At 43.7% G+C, this 19,647-nt stretch overlaps 1 protein-coding gene across 1 annotated transcript in view; it reads left to right on the forward strand.

Moving 5' to 3' along the window:
- The window catches only part of OTOGL (otogelin like), a 205,614-nt gene that overhangs the window by 114,888 nt on the left and 71,079 nt on the right, over positions 1–19,647 (forward strand). Inside the window, exons 40-44 of the mRNA XM_066589295.1 lie at positions 1,748–1,890; positions 2,988–3,011; positions 7,761–7,853; positions 12,131–12,320; positions 14,154–14,368. Of these exons, the coding sequence (XP_066445392.1) occupies positions 1,748–1,890; positions 2,988–3,011; positions 7,761–7,853; positions 12,131–12,320; positions 14,154–14,368 (665 nt within the window). The remainder of the gene's footprint in view (positions 1–1,747; positions 1,891–2,987; positions 3,012–7,760; positions 7,854–12,130; positions 12,321–14,153; positions 14,369–19,647) is intronic.

Raw genomic sequence — 19,647 nt, forward strand, 5'->3', positions numbered from 1 at the left:
TGCCCCACACTCGGTTACATTTATGGAGATGTGTGTCCATCTTCTCTTTCATGTAAACTTGTCTTAACTAAAACTCAAAAACTCAGACATAGACAGAGTGGGAGGGAGAAAGAGTGGAGGGGTGGGCAAACGTGGATGCGGAAGAGGATATATATGTAGGTGCTTGATTCTGAGAGGGGGTCCTCTGTGTGGCGACCCGGATGGAGGGTTAGCTCAGTGAGCCCTGGTCCACCCAACATTTGAGGGCGTCCGACCCCCTGAACGCCACCCAAGGCTGCCACGTCTTGTAGTAAGCCTCCCAAGCCTTAAGATCCTCGGCCCCCAGTTCGTCAAACCTCGTGAGGGTATGGAGTTCCTCTACCCACATACCCCTGGTTGGGACTGTCGGTGAGCACCAGAACCTTGGGACGAGTCATCTCATTGCAAATATGAAATGTTTTAAGAGACTTGCTTTTGCGGCTCTCTTGCTGCCCTGGAACAGAGAGAGCAGGGCTAGGTTTGGGGTCATCCTCACCCATGAATGGTTGATGTAGTTATATAGGGTTGTCACCTCGTCCCATAGGTCAGCGACTGGTCGCCTTTTTCTTTTTGAAGTGTTTGTGGATATTCATATTTAGATGTATTTTTGGGTGACTAAAAAGTAGCACTCAACATTAGTTGCAATTAGTTTCTGTTCATAGTTACTCTAGTAAGAGCAGTGATAGATGAGCTATAGCACTCCGTAAAATTATTAAAATTCCTAATGCAAATTTTTGTCATAAAATTGCAGTTTCTAAATGCACATTTGAATATGTGAAAGATTTGTCCAATTTTTGGAGCAGTTAGAAAAATGACAAGAAAAGTGGCCATGCTCTCCCAGGAGATGTAGTTTACGCCCCATTTATCAAGTGCCGCAGTGAGGAATAGTTCACCTAAAATGTTTTCATTACAATTGGATATTTAAAAATGTATTAAGATGTATGCAATTTGGAAGAAATTTGGCTTAAATTCCGCCAACTACCCTTTCCAATTTGATTTATGTAAAATACAGCATTATTATGTGGGTCAATGGTACTATGTTGGGTGCATGAACTTTAAGACATCAGATCAATGTTTTTTCTAATCTAATATAAAGTTGAATGTATAGTATTATGTTATGGCATAAACCTGCCTATTTCAAATACCCCTTTGGATGTCAACTTGCAGGTCTCCTAATATTATCTTGTGATTTTACTGATGTGATGTATTGTATGTTTGCATTTAGATTATCAGTCTCTATACAATAATCACATTAAAAATTAAATATTATCAAACCTAAAGTGACCCACTGGTCCCAGGACAAAATGTTGTTAGTTATACAATATTATTTGCTCTGCTATTCCTCCTCTGGTCCGCCAGTTCCAGGTCCATTTTTCAGCTGTGCATGATGGCTGATGCAATTTTCAGACTTCCTAATAGTACCAATGCACCATAATATCTGCACTGTGATTAGCCAGCACTGCCGATATGATCAGTGCTGGCCGATCAGATAGCAAAGCACAGTGTGTATTAGGTAACTTAATAATTTCAGTGGCCATCTTGGATGGCTGTAAACAGGATCCCCAACTGGTAGATCAGAGACATTGGCAGAGAAGAAAACCAGCAGGTAATGTACTCTACTCCTTCAGTCCCGAAATCATACGGTCGCTTTAATTGTTTTTGTGTCAATTTTTGTAAAAATCCTTGTTTATGAGGCCTTTCGCTAAATTGTATCAATGTCTTCTTCTAGGCCAATGCTCTGTGTTATCAGAGCTGAGTATTATAACATTTGATGGAAATAATATTGCACTCTATAATGCTGCACCATATATCTTGGTTAGACTTCCAAAAGAAACTATTGTAGCACATATAGAAAAATGCCCCCCAAGCCTGGTAAGTAGTGTCAATATATTCATCATAGTCCATTATTGAAATTGATATTAATTGTCACTAGACAACATTGATCATAGACTTCAGTAACAATAAGCCAAAGATGTACCATTTGGGTAATTCAAATACTTATTGTAACTATTTTTCGCAATGTTTGTAAAAATTAACACAATATCAATATAAGTGTTGAGCGATTATTGAAATAATTGGCTCAACCCAATTTTAAAATAATTCTGAATCAGGATTCCAACATTCATTAAATAGAATCAATAGAAAATCAATAAAAGTAGAAATCAGGATATCTAATTTGGCTTCCCTGAAAAACAGTAGAGGTGGTGGTGGTCAACTGGTTAGCACTGCTGCCTTGCAGTGGTTGGGTCCCAGGTCCAAATCCCCATCAAGGTCAGATTCAAACCTAGAACTCCAGCAGTGCTAAGCCAAAACACTTTCTGCTCAAAACAGAAGGCCAATATTTTGGCGATTTTGGTTAACAATCGGATCGGGATGATGCAATTTGATTAAGCAAAAATTGGCCAATTTTATCATTTGGCCAATCACAACAAGCGACACTAATCTGTTGTTCCAGGAGAAAAAAAAATCATATAGTGAAAACTTTTCAGAAATCTCTTCTGAATAAGATGGCAATGATTAGCATTCATGGCCAACAACTTAAAGGGGCATTCCCTGGAATACAGGACTGCTCTTCTCAGTCACTGATGACCAGGATTACAGAAACATCTAAAGTGGTTGTTCTGTAACTTCTGAGAGGCGAAAGCAGTAGCTCGCTGTAGTAATGCTGTTTACACATCTTCCATTCACTTCTATGGGAGTTACAGAAACAATGTAGAATGGCTGGCTAATTCAGCTGTTTTCATAATATTGGTCACCTCTGGCAAGAGGAGATGGGATGGGGTCAAGGGGCCAATTCTGGAGATAGGTGTGGGTCCCTGAGGTGGAGACATTTATCACATAGTCTGTGGATGTGCCATAAATGTCAGATGGGAATAGACTTTTAAAGAAGATAACACACATCACATAATTTTACATAGTAGGATACCAATAGGAAACAATTATCTAACCTCTATCTTTTTGTCTTGTAGAGTGTAAACTCCATACGAAAGCTGGTAAGTAATCTTAATTCTGTGAAAATAAAATATTATGTACATATATGATTAGGTGCTTACAATGAGCATCAATTTTTACTCTTGTATATCCATATAGTTTTGTCAAATACTTTTTTGGAAATGCTCCTTTGTTTTTTTAATGGTGCATTTGCACGTTGCAAGTCTTGCAATTGTCCATTTGTCTGAATGGGATTTGCAAAAATCCATCTGACTCTCCCTATGTCTTGATGGAAATCCCCTGACGGGGTGTGCACAAGATTTCAGCACTGCAAAGGGTACTGTCAATAAGCACAAAAGGGGAGCAGAGGGAATGGATTATTGAGGAGAGCCAGAACACTTGCCAGGAATGGGTCTGACCATATGGCACTTGCAGCTCATTTGTATATTAATAATAATAATAATAATCTTTATTTGTATAGCGCCAACATATTCCGCAGCGCTTACATAGACAGGGGGGAATACAGAAAGACAAAATACAAACATTACAGAACCACGGTTACATATAGTAATCAGTTGATGGAAACAATAGGGGTGAGGGTCCTGCTCCAACGAGCTTACATACTACAAGTAATGGGGTGATACAGAGGGTAAAGGGGCTGGAGATGTGCACAGTATGGCGAGGTGGAGAGTGAGCGATGCTATACACATAGACAATGGTCAGACATTTAGCCGTGTGACGGCAGAAACGGTGTGACTGCAGGAGCGGTTTATGATGGCTAGCAGGGATTGCAGTCAGTAGGTCAGGGAGCATGTTATCAGGCGGAGTACAGAGAGGTTTGTTTAGGGAATGCGGTATGCCTCCCTGAAGAGGTGCGTTTTTAGAGCACGCCTGAAGTTCTGCGAGTCCTGGATTGCTCGGGTAGCCTTTGGTAGTGCGTTCCAGAGGACAGGTGCTGCTCTGGAGAAGTCTTGGAGGGAGCGGATTCTTGCGATGTTCTTGAGGTGCAGCTGACATGTTCGGGCCAGAGATTGGATGTAGGGGGCAAAAGAGAGATCAGAGTCAAATATAACCCCAAGGCAGCCTGCGTGTTGTCTAGGAGTTATGGTGGCACCACACACTGAGATGGAGATGTCAGGATGAGGTCGGTTAGTGGAGGGTGGAAATACCAGTAAGTCAGTTTTAGAGAGGTTTAGTTTTAGGTAGAGAGAGGACATGGTGTTAGAGACAGCGGACAGACAGTTAGTGATGTTTTGGAGGAAGGGTGCAGAGATGTCACGTATATTGGATAGAAGGCTATTTTATTTCTCTAATTAGAACTCGCTCCACAACAATAAGGCCAATTTCACATGAGAATATTATGGCCAAATTTCTGAAATATGGCAGTGTGTCCCGGATGGACAGTAGGGTTCACCAATCCATACCGTCACCATTATAGGAATTTGTGATATTGACAATGTAGATCAGTAAACTCTGCAATTGAGTTAGGGTACGGGTCCCTTTTATGGATGTAGAAATGTCGCTATAGTACATTTGTGTGAAATTGGCCTAAAGGTATGTTTGCTAATGTGTTTCAGACCCCCATCTAGGGCTGTAATTAGTTTAATGTTGACAACGTGTTTGACAGTCTCCATTTAATGTTCACAAGATACACATTTTAAACACAGATAACGTCCAGATGATAGACATTTTGAAACTATTTGCTTTTCCAGTTTTATGTGAAACTGCTATAAATATTGTCATCATAGAGATACCTGCAATCAGAAATAAGGCTGCCGCTGCAACATACAATAAGGAAGATTTATTAATACTTCTAATAGATAGACAGTGAAAACGTAAACTAGAGAGTCATAAAACGCACCAGACTTATCACAGTGGCTCTGCTGAATGATCAATCTGTTTAATCTTTAGATTGTCTAGTTTTGACTTGAGTCTAGCTTTATAGCAACTTTAATAGGCTTATTTTACGCAAAAAAATGCCTCAAAATTTGGTGAAATCCTTGGCTCACAATGTTGTTTTTAGGACATGCCCCCTTTTTCATGAGGGAACGCCACTTTGTCAAACCATTCATAAAAAGGGCATGAAAATGTTTAATAGACATAGCAAATGTACTGCAAAGCATTTTTAATATTTTTCTGGAGAAAATTGCTCTTAAAAATTGAATTTTGAATAGTAAATCTGCCCAATGTTGTTAAAAGTACTTACTGTCCTATTTGTCACACTGATTTCTGATCTTTAAAGTTGGGACATGAGATAAAAAAGATAACATGTCCAAAAGATAAGACATGCGTGCACCTGCAAGGTCCGTGCTGCACATAAAGAATCCCCACGGGGAGTCCCCTCATCACTGAACACTGTGACCGCACTGTCTCAGTGTTCAGTGATGATGGAACTCCCCCTCCTCAGGGATGGAAAAATCCCCTGCCACAGCTGTCACAGAATTACGATGCTGCCCCATTGCAAGCAGTGGAATGCAAGCATCCCCCGCAGTGATTTTCGGGGAAGTATAAGCCCTTCCCTGAAAATGAGCCCACATTGCTTGAAAAACTAAAAAATATATACATAATTTCTCCAGCGCAGTCCAGCTCTGGCGTGTTTTCTCCCTGGCTTCCCGGCACTCTTCTGAAGCATCTTCTCCTGACCGGTGATTTAAAAATTCCCACCTCCAGAAAGCGCTGGGTCTGATTGGCTGCGCGCTGTGTCCAATCAGAGGCAACGCTCAGCCGTTCATTGAATGACAGCTGAGCTCTGCCTCTGATTGGTCACAGCGCTCAGCCAATCAGAGGCAGTGCTCAGCCATTCATTGAATTTTTGTCAAAGCTTGTTCAGTCCATCTTTGGTCTGTCAGTGGAGTGTGGAAATAGGAATGGTTTGTGAACAACTGAACAATCGCCTTTCACATGAAACAATTGGCAATAAACAATGATTTTTATTCCTGCATTCATTGTTAAAAAAATGAAGCACCTAGAAGGAGTTGTTGGAATCAATTGAAACCTTATGTGTGTGATTGTAATGTTGATATAAGTAAGAAGTTGCAAAAGGATCATGTATTGTGGAAAGCTGAACACTTGAAGAGAGGCTTTAGTTCCTTTTTGGGCTGCCTCTAGCTTGGATGCAAGATGTGTTACGGGTTGGGCACGGAGGCATACAGGTTCCATATGGTATCTTGTCGCGTAGTGGTCAACATTTGCTGTAACTGAGCCTCTAAATCATAGAAACTCATAGGCTGCCAAATTTGGCTTTCCAGATGGTCTCATACATGTTCAGATTGGCAATAAATCAGGCAACTAGGCAGGCCATGGAAGTGTGGCAATAATTAGGCATTCCTATGACCCCCTTGCGCTATGTCGCTGAGCATTATCCTGCTGGAAAAAGGGGCTTCTTGTAAGCCCTGCCATGAGAGTCAACACATGTGGTTGTAGGATGTCCTGAACATATCACTGAGCTGTCATTGTCCCTCAGACCACTACTAGGGATGACCAAGTGTTGTATGCGATGACCCCCCAGGACCATGACACCAGTAGTGGGGGCAGTGTGCCGTTGCACAGCAAAAGCAGGATTGAGGCATTCACCAAGAGGTCTCCAGACACGAACACGGCCGTCATCAGTGTCCAAACTGAATCTGGATTTGCCACTGAAACAACCTGATTCCACTCCATAGCAGTCCAGTTTTGTCGTTCATGACACCACTGCAAATAAAGGTGATGGTAGGTGGGTGGCAAACACAGTACATGTTATGGGCACCACAAGACCAAATGTCCTTCAACCAAGCATCTGGAAATGGTTCAGACAGACACAGGGGCCTGTACCGATGGTGTCACCTGTCTCTGAATGGCAGATAATTAAACATTTGAAGCTACTCATGGTTTTTGGACAGCGACATGATTCTCTGAAGGGCGTTTTAGCCCAGTCGCCTTGTGTGAGTGCCCTCATGCATCCACTATTCCCAGCATGTCCTATTAGTCTGCTCAGAATGGCCCAGGTGGCGAGCAATTCGTTGATACAACCATCCAGCTGCATTCCAATAATGCTCCTACCTTTTACACTCTGATAACTGCGTGAAGTCTCTTATTAGGTGTCCTATAGGCATGTCTAGTGGTCAACAAGCTCTACACAAGGGGAAAAAGAGGTCCACTAAATACAAGTAGCCTTAGAGAACCTTTTTAAAGCCAAGGGTGGAACCACATTTTTGGCCTTAAGTGGCAAGACCGTTCATCTAATCACACCACAACTCTAATCATCTGCCTGAGATGCAACTGCATGCCGAGTTTTGCAGCAAAAGACAACTCTTTCAAGATGATTTTTTTTGACAAAGAGTGTAGTTAATTTTTGCACAATTCAATAATTATTTGAATGACCATCATTTTTTAAAAGGGCCCTTTGTGGTCAATATAGAAACTGCATGATTTTATGATTTTTAAATATAGATTGTGACATAAAAAAAATAACCTCAAATTTTTTATTATGTTGGACATAAAACTTGATTTAGACAATAGGTCATTCTCAGACACATACCCTTTATGAACTGTTTGCACCCATTTTAGCAGCATGCACACCTGCCGAATGATTCCTAGAACTTGAGTCTTCAGACTGCTTTTGAATCTGAGCCTTCAAAGATCATGTAGTGTGGTGCATGGCTGTTACTTTTTGACATAGGTTACATGGGTGATAGGTAACATTATCTCTAAATAAAGACAAAATAAAATCAGGTAATTAATAAAAACTGCAATATTTAATCCCATGGATATACCTTACTTTGACCACTGATTTAACTATTATTGACTGTGTTCTTTTTTTCATCTATTTACAGGTTGCAGCTGGAGGTACTTCAGGGTTATGTTTTAAAAAACTCAATGTGACCACAGCAAATTTTCAAGTCCTTATAAATCGTTTGGACAGAAGGGTGAGCATCATTTTAGCTAATAATTCTATTAATGATGGATAAGATCTACCTCATGAGTAAATGAATCATAAACAGGCAGATTGCAGGGGTTTTACCACAAAAAGCAAGTTATCCCTTATCCACAAGATAGGTTATAGTTTGCTGATCAATGGGTATCTTACCATTGGGCAGAGCGAATGAAAGGAATGTTGGGAATGTTTACTGCTGAGTATAATAAACCTATAGGCCAAGAGAATCTTGATAACTGTTCTATATGAATGATTCTTAATAGAGATGAGCGAGCACCAAAATGCTCGAGTGCTCGTTACTCGAGTCGAACTTTCAGTGATGCTCGAGAGTTCGTTTCGAGTAACGAACCCCATTGAAGTCAATGGGCGACTCGAGCATTTTTGTATATGACTGGTGCTCCGCTAAGGTTTTCATTTGTCATGTAAAAGTCATGTAAAAAACACAGAAATGGATAGGGCAGGCAAGGAGCAACATGCAGGGCTGCATTTCGGGCTCTGAGGTCTCACTATTAAGCCGCAATAGTGGCAAGAGTGAGACCTCCCCCCCCCTGCACTGTCAGCATAAAGATCGTTCTCCTCTGCCACAGCTGTAACAGCTGTGGCAGAGAAGAACGATGTTAGCCCATTGAATTCAATGGAGCCGGCAATACAGCCGGCTCCATTGAAAGCAATGGGCTGCCAGCGAGCGCGGGAAGGGCTTAAAAATATAAGCCCTTACCTGAAAATCATCCTAAAATGTGTAAAAATAAAACAAAAAATGTATACTCACCTTTCCGCTGCAGCCGGAGTTCAGCCGCGTCTGGCCGGCAGTTCTCCTGCACTGCTTTCTGTAGTATTCAGCAGGTGGGGATTTAAAATCCCCGCCTGCTGAATGAGCTGCCTCTGATTGGTCACAGCCTCACCAATCAGAGGCAGCTCTCACTCACCCATTCATGAATTCATGAATGGGTGAGTGAGTGCTGCCTCTGATTGGCTCAGCACAGGGACCAATCAGGGGCAGCTCTCAGCTGAATTTTAAATCCCCGGCTGCTGAATACTACTCACAGCAGTTCAGAAAAACTGCCGGCCGCCCGCGGCTGAACTCCGTCTGCTGGGACAAGGTGAGTATATATTTTTTTTTACTTTTTACACATTTCTGGATGAATTTCAGGGAAGGGCTTATATTTTTAAGCCCTTCCCGAAAATTCATCCCACGCTCGCCGGCAGCCCATTGCTTTCAATGGAGCCGGCTGTATTGCCGGCTCCATTGAATTCAATGGTCAGTGCTTGTTTAATCGAGAGGAGTACCGCGTGGTGCTCGTCTCGAGTAACGAGCATCTCGAGCACCCTAATACTCGAACGAGCATCAAGCTCGGACGAGTATGCTCGCTCATCTCTAATTCTTAACTAAGTTACGTGTTAACTAACTTTATCTGTTAACCAAAATATGTTTAGAGATTAAATTATTGCTTGGTATTGCTTTGAACAGGTAAGAAACTAATACACTCTTATGTGAATCAGTCACCATTGAAAGACCAATTTAGCAAGGGTGTGCTTACATTGGGGGCAAACCATGCAGCAGTTCCCTTAGAGAGAGAGAGGGTCTAGTTCAGGTTAAATCCATTCCTTTTGCCATCTGCCTCTAATATACTGAGATAGCCCATTTGTATCCTTGCCATAGTGCCCTTTCTGTTCTATGTGTGCTTCTGCGTTTTACCTATTAATTTCAGGACATACTAATTTTGCATAGTGATCTCTAGCAGTCTACTACTAAGAGTTTGAAGTTAAAATGCATAGAACACCCAGAATATGTACAAAATGTAATAAAGTACATCATATTTCTCAATTGCAATACATTCAGACGCTTTTGCTTTTTTTACATTTTGTTATGTTATGGCCTTGGGCAAATTAAAAAAATCCTATCATTTTGCACTCAATGCTCCAGAATGACAAAGTGAAAAGAGAATGTTAGAAATCTTTGTAATTTAAAAAAAAAACAACAAAAAAAAAAACATTTTACATTGACATAAGTATTTGGATTCTGTACTCAGTACGTAGTTGAAGCGATTACAGCCTCCAGTCTTATTGGGTATGATGTTGCAAGGTTTGCACACTTGGATTTGGAGATTTTGTGCCATTCTTCTCTGCAGATCCTCTCAAGCTCTGCCAGGTTGGATGGAGACCGTATGAGGACAGCCATTTTCAGGCCTCTCCAAAGATATTCAACTAGGTTCAAGTCAGGGCTCTGGCTCGGCCACTCAAGGACATTCACAGAGTTGTCTTCTAGCCACTCCTGTGTTGTATTGGCTTTGTGCTTAATGTTCTAAGGTCTGTTGCACTCAGGATCAGGTTTTCATTAAGAATTTTTCTATACTTTGCTCTGTTCAGCTTTCCATCGACCCTATCCAGTCTCCCTGTCCCAGCCACTAAACAACAGCCCCACAGCATGATACTACAACCACCATGCTTTACTTTATGGATGGTATTAGGCAGGAGATGAGCAGTGCCTGTTTTTTTCCAGACATAGCACTTAGGCCTCATGTCCACGGGGAAAATCAGGCCCCCTACGGATTCTCCATGGAGAATCTGCAGCGGGTCCCTCCTGCCCCGCGGACATGAGCGCTGAAAATAAGAATAAATCAGAATTAACTCACCTCTCGCACGCTCCGGATCCTTCCTTCGCTGCCGCATCATCTTCTCTGCGTCGCGGCTGGATCTTCTTTCTTCGGCTCGGCGGATGCGCAGGATGACGTCGGTGATGTGCCCCGCGCATGCGCCGGCCCGAAGCAAAATGATCCCGCCGTGACTGAGAGAAGATGGCGCCGCGGCGAAGAGAAGAAACGGAGCGGGTGAGTAAAATCTGATTTTTGTCTCCCGCGGATCCGGACGGCTTCCATAGGCTTCAATAGAAGCCCGCGGGAGCCGTCCCCGCGGGAGACCTGCACGAAAATGGAGCATGGTCCGGATTTTTTCATGCTCCATTTTTTTTAAAATAACTTTTATTGACCATCCGCGGGTATTTATCTACCTGCGGGTGGTCAATACATCCCTATGGGCGCGCGGATCCGCGGGCAGGAGAAGAGTTAAAATCTGCTGCCGATTTTAATTCTTCTTTTGCCCGTGGACATGAGGCCTTAGAATTGAGGCCAAAAAGTTCAACCATAATTTCATTAGACCAGAGGATCTTGTTTCTCACTGTCTGAGAGTTCTTTATGGGCTTTTTGGCAAACCCCAGGTGAGCTTTCATGTGTCTTTTGCTAAGGAGAGTCTTCTTTCCAGCCACTCTACCATAAAGCCCAGATTGGGGGAGTGCTGCAGGGATGCTTAACCTTCTGGAAGATTTTCACATCTACACACAGGATTTTTGGAGCTCAGGCAGAGTGACCATTGGGTTATTGGTCATCTTTCTTACCAAGACCTTTCTCCCCTAATTACTTAGTTTGCTTGGTCAGCCAGCTCCAGAAGAGTTCTGGTTGTTCCAAGTGACTTCAGTTTAAGAAATTATGAAGACCACTGCGCTCTTGAGAACTTTCTGTGTAGCATAATTATTTTGTATATTTCTCCAGATCTGTGCTTCCACACAATCCTGTCCCTCAGCTCTACAGGCAGTTCATTCCTCCACATGGCTTGGTTTTGGCTCTGATATGCATTGTGAGCTGTGAGACCTTATGTACACAGGGATGTGTCTTTTAAAATTATGTCCAATCAAGTGAATTTTCCACAAGTGGACTCTAATCAAGGTGTATGAACATCTCAAAGATGATCAAGAGAAGTAAGAGCCCCCCAGAGCTAAATTTCAAGTGTTATACAAAAGGGTCTGAATACATATGTCAATGCAAAATGTTAGTTTTTAATTTAAAAAAAACAAATTACAAAGATTTCCAACATTTTGTTTTTCCTTTGTCATTATGGGGTACTGAGTGCAGAATGGTGGGGATAAACTTGAAAATGTTTTTTAACTTGCACAAGGCCATAACATAACAAAATGTAAAAGAAGTGAAAGGGTCTGAAGACTTTCCGAATGCATTGTATTTGTACTATAGAGCTATATGCAGGATATTCAGATCAGTTTCCAAAGGTTGGCTATGATACACAACATATTGTAGAGCTACGATGATCTATAATGGGACCATATTTGATTTGTGGGGTTAGAAGGCCATACAGTTACTGAATCAAATGTTTCATATGAGCCCGTAATTGGGAAACCCCTTAGATTTCACAATGCACAATTTGGAAGTCACCTTGGTCTTCCAGGATTGATATTTTTATTTGGCGCTTCTGTTGTTTCAGGTAGAAGTGAATTCAATACTTCAACCCTTACCTTTTTCAAAGCAAGGTCTATGTATCCAAGACACTGGTGCAATGTATGTCATAAATACACCAGCGGGCATCAGCATTAAATGGACTCATGTTACTGGCATTATAGATATACAGTATGGCCTACATTCCAACCAGTCCACGAAGACTGAAGGCCTTTGTGGTAAGCAGTACATGGAGTGATCCATGCATACTTAATAGACATTACACAGAGACTGCACCAATATTCCTACATACATAGGGAACAACTAAGTCACATGAGATCTGTGCAATATACAGTTAAACAATGTATATGTACAAATGTTATGATACATTCTTAATGTTTTTCTATGATAGCAGAAAATCTTCTAAAAGAAAAAAAATCAACATGCTACTATGCACCTACCCTGTGATGGCAGAGCCATACTATATTCAGGTCGTTTATACCTAATTTCAAATACAAATGGTCAGCATGGTTGCTCAGTGGTTAAAACTGCTGCCTTGCAGTGGTGAGGTCCTGGATTCATGTCTGACCAAGGACACCATCTGCATGGAGTTTTTATGTTCTCCCTGCATTTGTGTTTCCTACCACACTCCAATAACATACTAATGGGTGAATTTAGATTGTGAGCCCCAATGGGGATAAAACCCTAAGTATGTTTGTGCTTCATGAATGAGTAAAATAAATAAAATCTAAATGATCAGACCCATACTAAACACATATGATACATAAAGATGAGTGGAAGTGTCGTGCTGAAGCTGTGGGGAACTGGGATGGGTGAGTATACCCTGATTTGTTATTTTTTAACATGGGCAACCTATTTTTAGCAAAAAAACAAAAACAGCAACACACAACTCAGATAAGCCACACAACAAAAATGGACTTTCTTCATATTTGGCTATCTAATTCATATCAATCAAATGACTGAGATCATATTGGAGTAATCTATGCTGTTGAACTTAATAAATGATTCAATGTGTATGTAGGTCTCCCCATAGACATGCATGTATATTTATGCACACTCATGGCACAGCCTTTTTTTTAAATGCAAGCAATGTTAAAAGTAAAAAAATTCCTGCGCTCCTGGTGGCTTAGTAGTATAGTGAATAATAGGCAAACAAATGGAGAGGAGAACATTTTTTCACTTACTTCGCAAAGAAGTCCACTGCTTCACGGGACTCCTCTATAATCCAGGTCATCTTAAAGTAACCCCAGTAGGCTGGTACAAAAGTCCAAGAATTTACTTCTCACCACTGTGGAACAACAACTGTAGCAAATGGACCTCTCAATGGATAATAGGTCTATTGAATCCATTGAGAGGGCCCTTGGGGCCCATTTGCTACAGTTGCTATTCCATGTTGGTTAGAAGTAAAATCTTGGACTCTTATACCAGCCTATTGGGGGTTAATTTGAGCTAACCTGGATTATAGAGGAGTCCTGTGAAGCAGTGGACTCCTCTGCCAATTAAGTGAAAACATTTTCTCTTCTCCATTTGTTCATCTATTATTCCCTACATTATTAACCCACCAGGAGCTTGGGAATTTTTTACTTTTAACTTTGCTTGTCTATACGACCAAAGTACCATTTCTAGCTGAGGATTTCTCATGATGCTCTCCCTCCACACTAGGACGCCCATCAGGGCTTTTGTGGTGGATTGAATTATTACCACATTTAAGGCAACCTTGGACCGATGGTGTGGACGCCTATAAATCGACGGGCGTTCCACACTGGGTGAGTCCATTCTAAACTCCTGCTGTTTTATTCCATTGTTTGGAGTGCTATCCATATTTATATTTTTTTTAAATACAGGCGCATTGTTAGGATGTGTGAAGAACTGCAGAGCACTCATGGCATTACAATGTTTGCCACTTATAGTAATAAAGCACAGCTATAAGACTTCATACCGTTAGGATGTCTTGCTTTATGGACAATATGACATATAAAAGGTGTTAAGGTACATTCTGTGTGAAGACCATTCGGAAGTCTTTTCATGATTATCTGTCATGCCCGTTTTAGGAATATGCAACGGCGATCCAAGTGATGATTTAAAGATGCAAAATAGAACAATAATTACCAACAAGGAAGATATAGAAGCATTTATTAAAAGCTGGGAAATTGAAAAATCTGTGGATGTTACTACAAGACGTCCAGTGAGAAACTGCACAGAAGATAACTGCACTTATTGCATGGAGCTACTTAATAGAAAAGTATTTCAACCCTGTCACAGGAAGGTATGTTTTCTCACATCTGATTAGAGATGAGTGAGCGTACTCGCTAAGGCAAACTACTCGAGCGAGTAGTGCCTTATGCGAGTACCTGTCTGCACGTCTCTAAAGATTAGGGTGCCGGTGGGGGAGAGTGGGGAGTGGCGGGGGAGAGCGGGGAGGAACGGGGGGGGGGGGGGATCTCTCTCTCACTCTCTCCCCCCCCCGCTCTTCCCTGCTCACTCCTGCAACTCACCGCTCTCCCCCACCGGAAGCCGAATCTTTAGAGACGAGCGGGCAGGTACTCGCATGAGGCACTACTCGCTTGAGTAGTTAGCCTTAGCGAGTACGCTTGCTCATCTCTAATTCTGATATTTGCACTAATTCGAATGAAGAACAACTGCATGCATTTGGCTTGATTTCCACCAGTGACCATGATTAAAGCTTGTCATTGGCATTAGTGGAGACCATTGTGGTACGACTACCAATGATTACTTTATGACATAGATAGGTCATTCCATGTCAGTTCAACCAATGCTCCCGGTCGACCATCTCAGATTTCAATGAAACTTTGCACAAAGATAGACCCTGACCCTAAACTAAGATAGCCAAAATATTAGGCTTCAAAGTGCTTTGGTTCATGAGCTACAGGTCTTTATCTAGGGGGTTGTCTTGTGATTACAGCGCGCAACCTGAAAAAAGTGGCGATTTCAATCTATTGCCAAGCCAGTTCCAATGACTTTAGAGCAATGAAACTTCACACACTAGGAGAACGTTTGGTGCTGAATCCAGCTAAGCTACTCAGACTGCCACTCTTATCATCATTCTGCCACCATTGCATGTCAAATAGCTGAAAAATTCTATCGCGCAAAATAAAACTCATATTTTAAGCAGTAATAACTCATAATCAATGCAATCCAACTCAGCTATGAATTTATCAATGTGTACTCCATAGAAATGGTTCTCATTATTCACATTATGGACCCAAAATGATGCATAGCTCTTAAGATACAATGAGTCAAAAATGGCAAAAAACTGTTTTATGCAATTTTTTCCCTTTTTCAAAGGCGAAAATCGGAATGTACTCCATTTTTATTTTTTTTCATTTTTGTTCTATTTGGAAGAGAATTTTTTGCTCTACAAGATTCGATGTTTTTCATTTTGTTCCCAGACCTTCTAGATGGGAAAATATCAATGTCTGTGAAAGTCCTATGTACTCATGGAAATCAAATAATAAAATAAGTGTAAGTTTTGCATGGATGTATAATTAGTTTAGAAATCATGAGAAGGTAAATTATTTTTGGAATGAGACAACTTTTTGTGCTCAAGAAACTTATGTGATCAAAAATTGCATGGCGAGTTCAGGTGAGCCACAAGCTTTGGCCTAAGATGGTCAGAATATCATTGAGTGTTGCATAATGATTGTGGTATATTACAGTGAACTTTAAGTAGTTACTAGAGATGAGCGAACGCGTTCGTCCGAGCTTGATATTCGTGCGAATATTAGGGTGTTCGGGATGTTCGTTATTCGTAACGAACACCATGCGGTGTTCTGGTTACTTTCACTTCCTTCCCTGAGACGTTAGCGCGCTTTTCTGGCCAATTGAAAGACAGGGAAGGCATTACAACTTCCCCCTGCAACGTTTAAGCCCTATACCACCCCCCTGCTGTGAGTGGCTGGCGAGATCAGGTGTTCGCCTAATATAAAAGTCGGCCCCTCCCGCGGCTCGCCTCAGATGCGGTGTGAGTTAGATGAGGGACAGTGCTGTTTATACCGGAGCTGCTGTAGGGAAAGAATTGGTAGTTAGTGTAGGCTTCAAGACCCCCCAAAGGTCCTTATTAGGGCCACTGATAGCTGTGTGTTGGCTGCTGTTAGCAGTGGGATTTTTTTTTTTCTCAAAATCGCCTCTGCAGACCGTTGCACCTGGCATTAGGGACAGAAGTGCTGCATAGGCAGGGAGAGTGTTAGGAGTGAGTGTAGCCTTCAAGAACCTCAACGGTCCTTTCTAGGGCCATATTTATCCGTGTGCAGTACTGTCCAGGCTGCTGTTAGCTGTGCTGCATTTTTTTTGGGCTTCTCAAAATCGCCTCTGCAGAGCATTCCACCCTCCATTGATACTGCAGGGAAAGAATTGTATAGGCAGGGCCACAACACAGTTATTATTCATAGAATATACGCAGTGCTGCCTGTTGGTGGGAAAAAACTGAAAACAAATCTATTTGTCCAGCCTCTGTCCGTCCTTACGGGCGGTGGAGACGTGTGAGCTGCGTGAAGAACAGTGCTAAATCATACGCACCCAGCTACGCTTTACTGCTGGCTTCGCCATTTGCTTTCCTTAATTGGGAAAAAAAATACCTGCTCTGCCAGAGTTATAATAACTCTGCTACCCTCACGTTCTGTGACACATAAGCAGGGACACAGCACAGTTATTAAACTTCTCATGTTCATAGAATATACGCAGTGCTGCCTTTTGGTGGGAAAAAACTGAAAACAAATCTATTTGTCCAGCCTCTGTCCGTCCTTACGGGCGGTGGAGACGTGTGAGCTGCGTGAAGAACAGTGCTAAATCATACGCACCCAGCTACGCTTTACTGCTGGCTTCGCCATTTGCTTTCCTTAATTGGGAAAAAAAATACCTGCTCTGCCAGAGTTATAATAACTCTGCTACCCTCACGTTCTGTGACACATAAGCAGGGACACAGCACAGTTATTAAACTTCTCATGTTCATAGAATATACGCAGTGCTGCCTTTTGGTGGGAAAAAACTGAAAACAAATCTATTTGTCCAGCCTCTGTCCGTCCTTACGGGCGGTGGAGACGTGTGAGCTGCGTGAAGAACAGTGCTAAATCATACGCACCCAGCTACGCTTTACTGCTGGCTTCGCCATTTGCTTTCCTTAATTGGGAAAAAAAATACCTGCTCTGCCAGAGTTATAATAACTCTGCTACCCTCACGTTCTGTGACACATAAGCAGGGACACAGCACAGTTATTAAACTTCTCATGTTCATAGAATATACGCAGTGCTGCCTTTTGGTGGGAAAAAACTGAAAACAAATCTATTTGTCCAGCCTCTGTCCGTCCTTACGGGCGGTGGAGACGTGTGAGCTGCGTGAAGAACAGTGCTAAATCATACGCACCCAGCTACGCTTTACTGCTGGCTTCGCCATTTGCTTTCCTTAATTGGGAAAAAAAATACCTGCTCTGCCAGAGTTATAATAACTCTGCTACCCTCACGTTCTGTGACACATAAGCAGGGACACAGCACAGTTATTAAACTTAGATAATTCATTCACTAGAGGCAGTGGGGCCTTTCGTTTTCCAAAAAGGGCAAAAATTATATTTGGCCTGCAGTCTTGCGCCAATTTATTTCCTGCCTGTGAAATCAAATCACTGGTAATACAGCATGCTGAGGGGTAGGGGTAGCCCTAGAGGACGTGGACGCGGCCGAGGACGCGGAGGGCCAAGTCAGGGTGTGGGCACAGGCCAAGCTCCTGATCCAGGTGTGTCGCAGCCGACTGCTGCGCGATTAGGAGAGAGGCACGTTTCTGGCGTCCCCACATTCATCGCCCAATTAATGGGTCCACGCGGGAGACGGTTATTAGAAAATGAGCAGTGTGAGCAGGTCCTGTCCTGGATGGCAGAAAGTGCTTCGAGCAACCTATCGTCTACCCGCAGTTCTGCGCCGTCCACTGCTGCCAATCCGAATCCTCTGTCTGCTGCTCCTCCTTCCTCCCAGCCTCCTCACTCCACTACAATAACACCTGCTCAGGAGCGGGAGCACTCCCAGGAACTGTTCTCGGGCCCCTGCTTAGATTGGGCAGCAGCGGTTCCTCTCCCACCAGAGGAGTTTATCGTCACTGATGCCCAACCATTCGAAAGTTCCCGGGGTCCGGGGGAAGAGGCTGGGGACTTCCGCCAACTGTCTCAACAACTTTCTGTGGGTGAGGAGGACGATGACGATCAGACACAGTTGTCTTGCAGTGAGGTAGTAGTAAGGGCAGTAAGTCCCAGGGAGCAGCGCACAGAGGATTCGGAGGAAGAGCAGCAGGACGATGAGGTGACTGACCCCACCTGGTGTGCAACGCTTACTCAGGAGGACAGGTCTTCAGAGGGGGAGTCAAGGGCATCAGCAGGGCAGGTTGCAAGAGGCAGTGCAGTGGCCAGGGGTAGACCGAATAATCCACCAAGTGTTTCCCAAAGCGCCCCCTCGCGCCATGCCACCCTGCGGAGGCCGAGGTGCTCTAAGGTCTGGCAGTTTTTCACAGAGACGCCTGACGACCGACGAACAGTGGTGTGCAACCTTTGTCGCGCAAAGCTCAGCCGGGGAGCCAACACCAACAGCCTCACCACCACCACCATGCGCAGACATATGATGGCCAAGCACCCCGCAAGGTGGGACAAAGGCCGTTCACCGCCTCCGGTTTGCACCCCTGCCTCTCCCCCTGTGCCCCAACCTGCCACTGAGATGCAACCCCCCTCTCAGGACACAGGCACTACCGCCTCATGGCCTGCACCCACACCCTCATCTCCGCTGTCCTCGGCCCCATCCAGCAGTGTAGTTCAGCGCACCGTTCAGCCGTCGCTTGCGCAAGTGTTCGAGCGCAAGCGCAAGTACGCCGCCACGCACCCGCACGCTCAAACGTTAACCGTCCGCATCGCAAAATTCATCAGCCTTGAGATGCTGCCGTATAGGGTTGTGGAAACGGAGTCCTTCAAAAGTATCATGGAGGCGGCGGCCCCGCGCTACTCAGTTCCCAGTCGCCACTACTTTTCCCGATGTGCCGTCCCAGCCCTGCACGACCACGTCTCCCGCAACATTGTGCGCGCCCTCACCAACGCGGTTACTGCCACGGTCCACTTAACTACGGACACGTGGACAAGCACAGGCGGGCAGGGCCACTACATCTCCCTGACGGCACATTGGGTGAATTTAGTGGAGGCTGGGACAGAGTCAGAGCCTGGGACCGCTCACGTCCTACCCACCCCCAGAATTGCGGGCCCCAGCTCGGTGCTGGTATCTGCGGAGGTGTATGCTTCCTCCACTAAAGCACCCTCCTCCTCCTCCTCCTCCTCTGTCTCACAATCAAGATGTGTTAGCAGCAGCATGTCGCCAGCAGTCGGTGTCGCGCGGTGTGGCAGCACAGCGGTGGGCAAGCGTCAGCAGGCCGTGCTGAAACTACTCAGCTTAGGCGATAAGAGGCACACGGCCCACGAATTGCTGCAGGGTCTGACACAGCAGACCGACCGCTGGCTTGCGCCGCTGAGCCTCCAACCGGGCATGGTCGTGTGTGACAACGGCCGTA

The sequence above is a fragment of the Eleutherodactylus coqui genome, chromosome 2, assembly GCF_035609145.1.
Source record: "Eleutherodactylus coqui strain aEleCoq1 chromosome 2, aEleCoq1.hap1, whole genome shotgun sequence".
Lineage (NCBI taxonomy): Eukaryota > Metazoa > Chordata > Amphibia > Anura > Eleutherodactylidae > Eleutherodactylus > Eleutherodactylus coqui.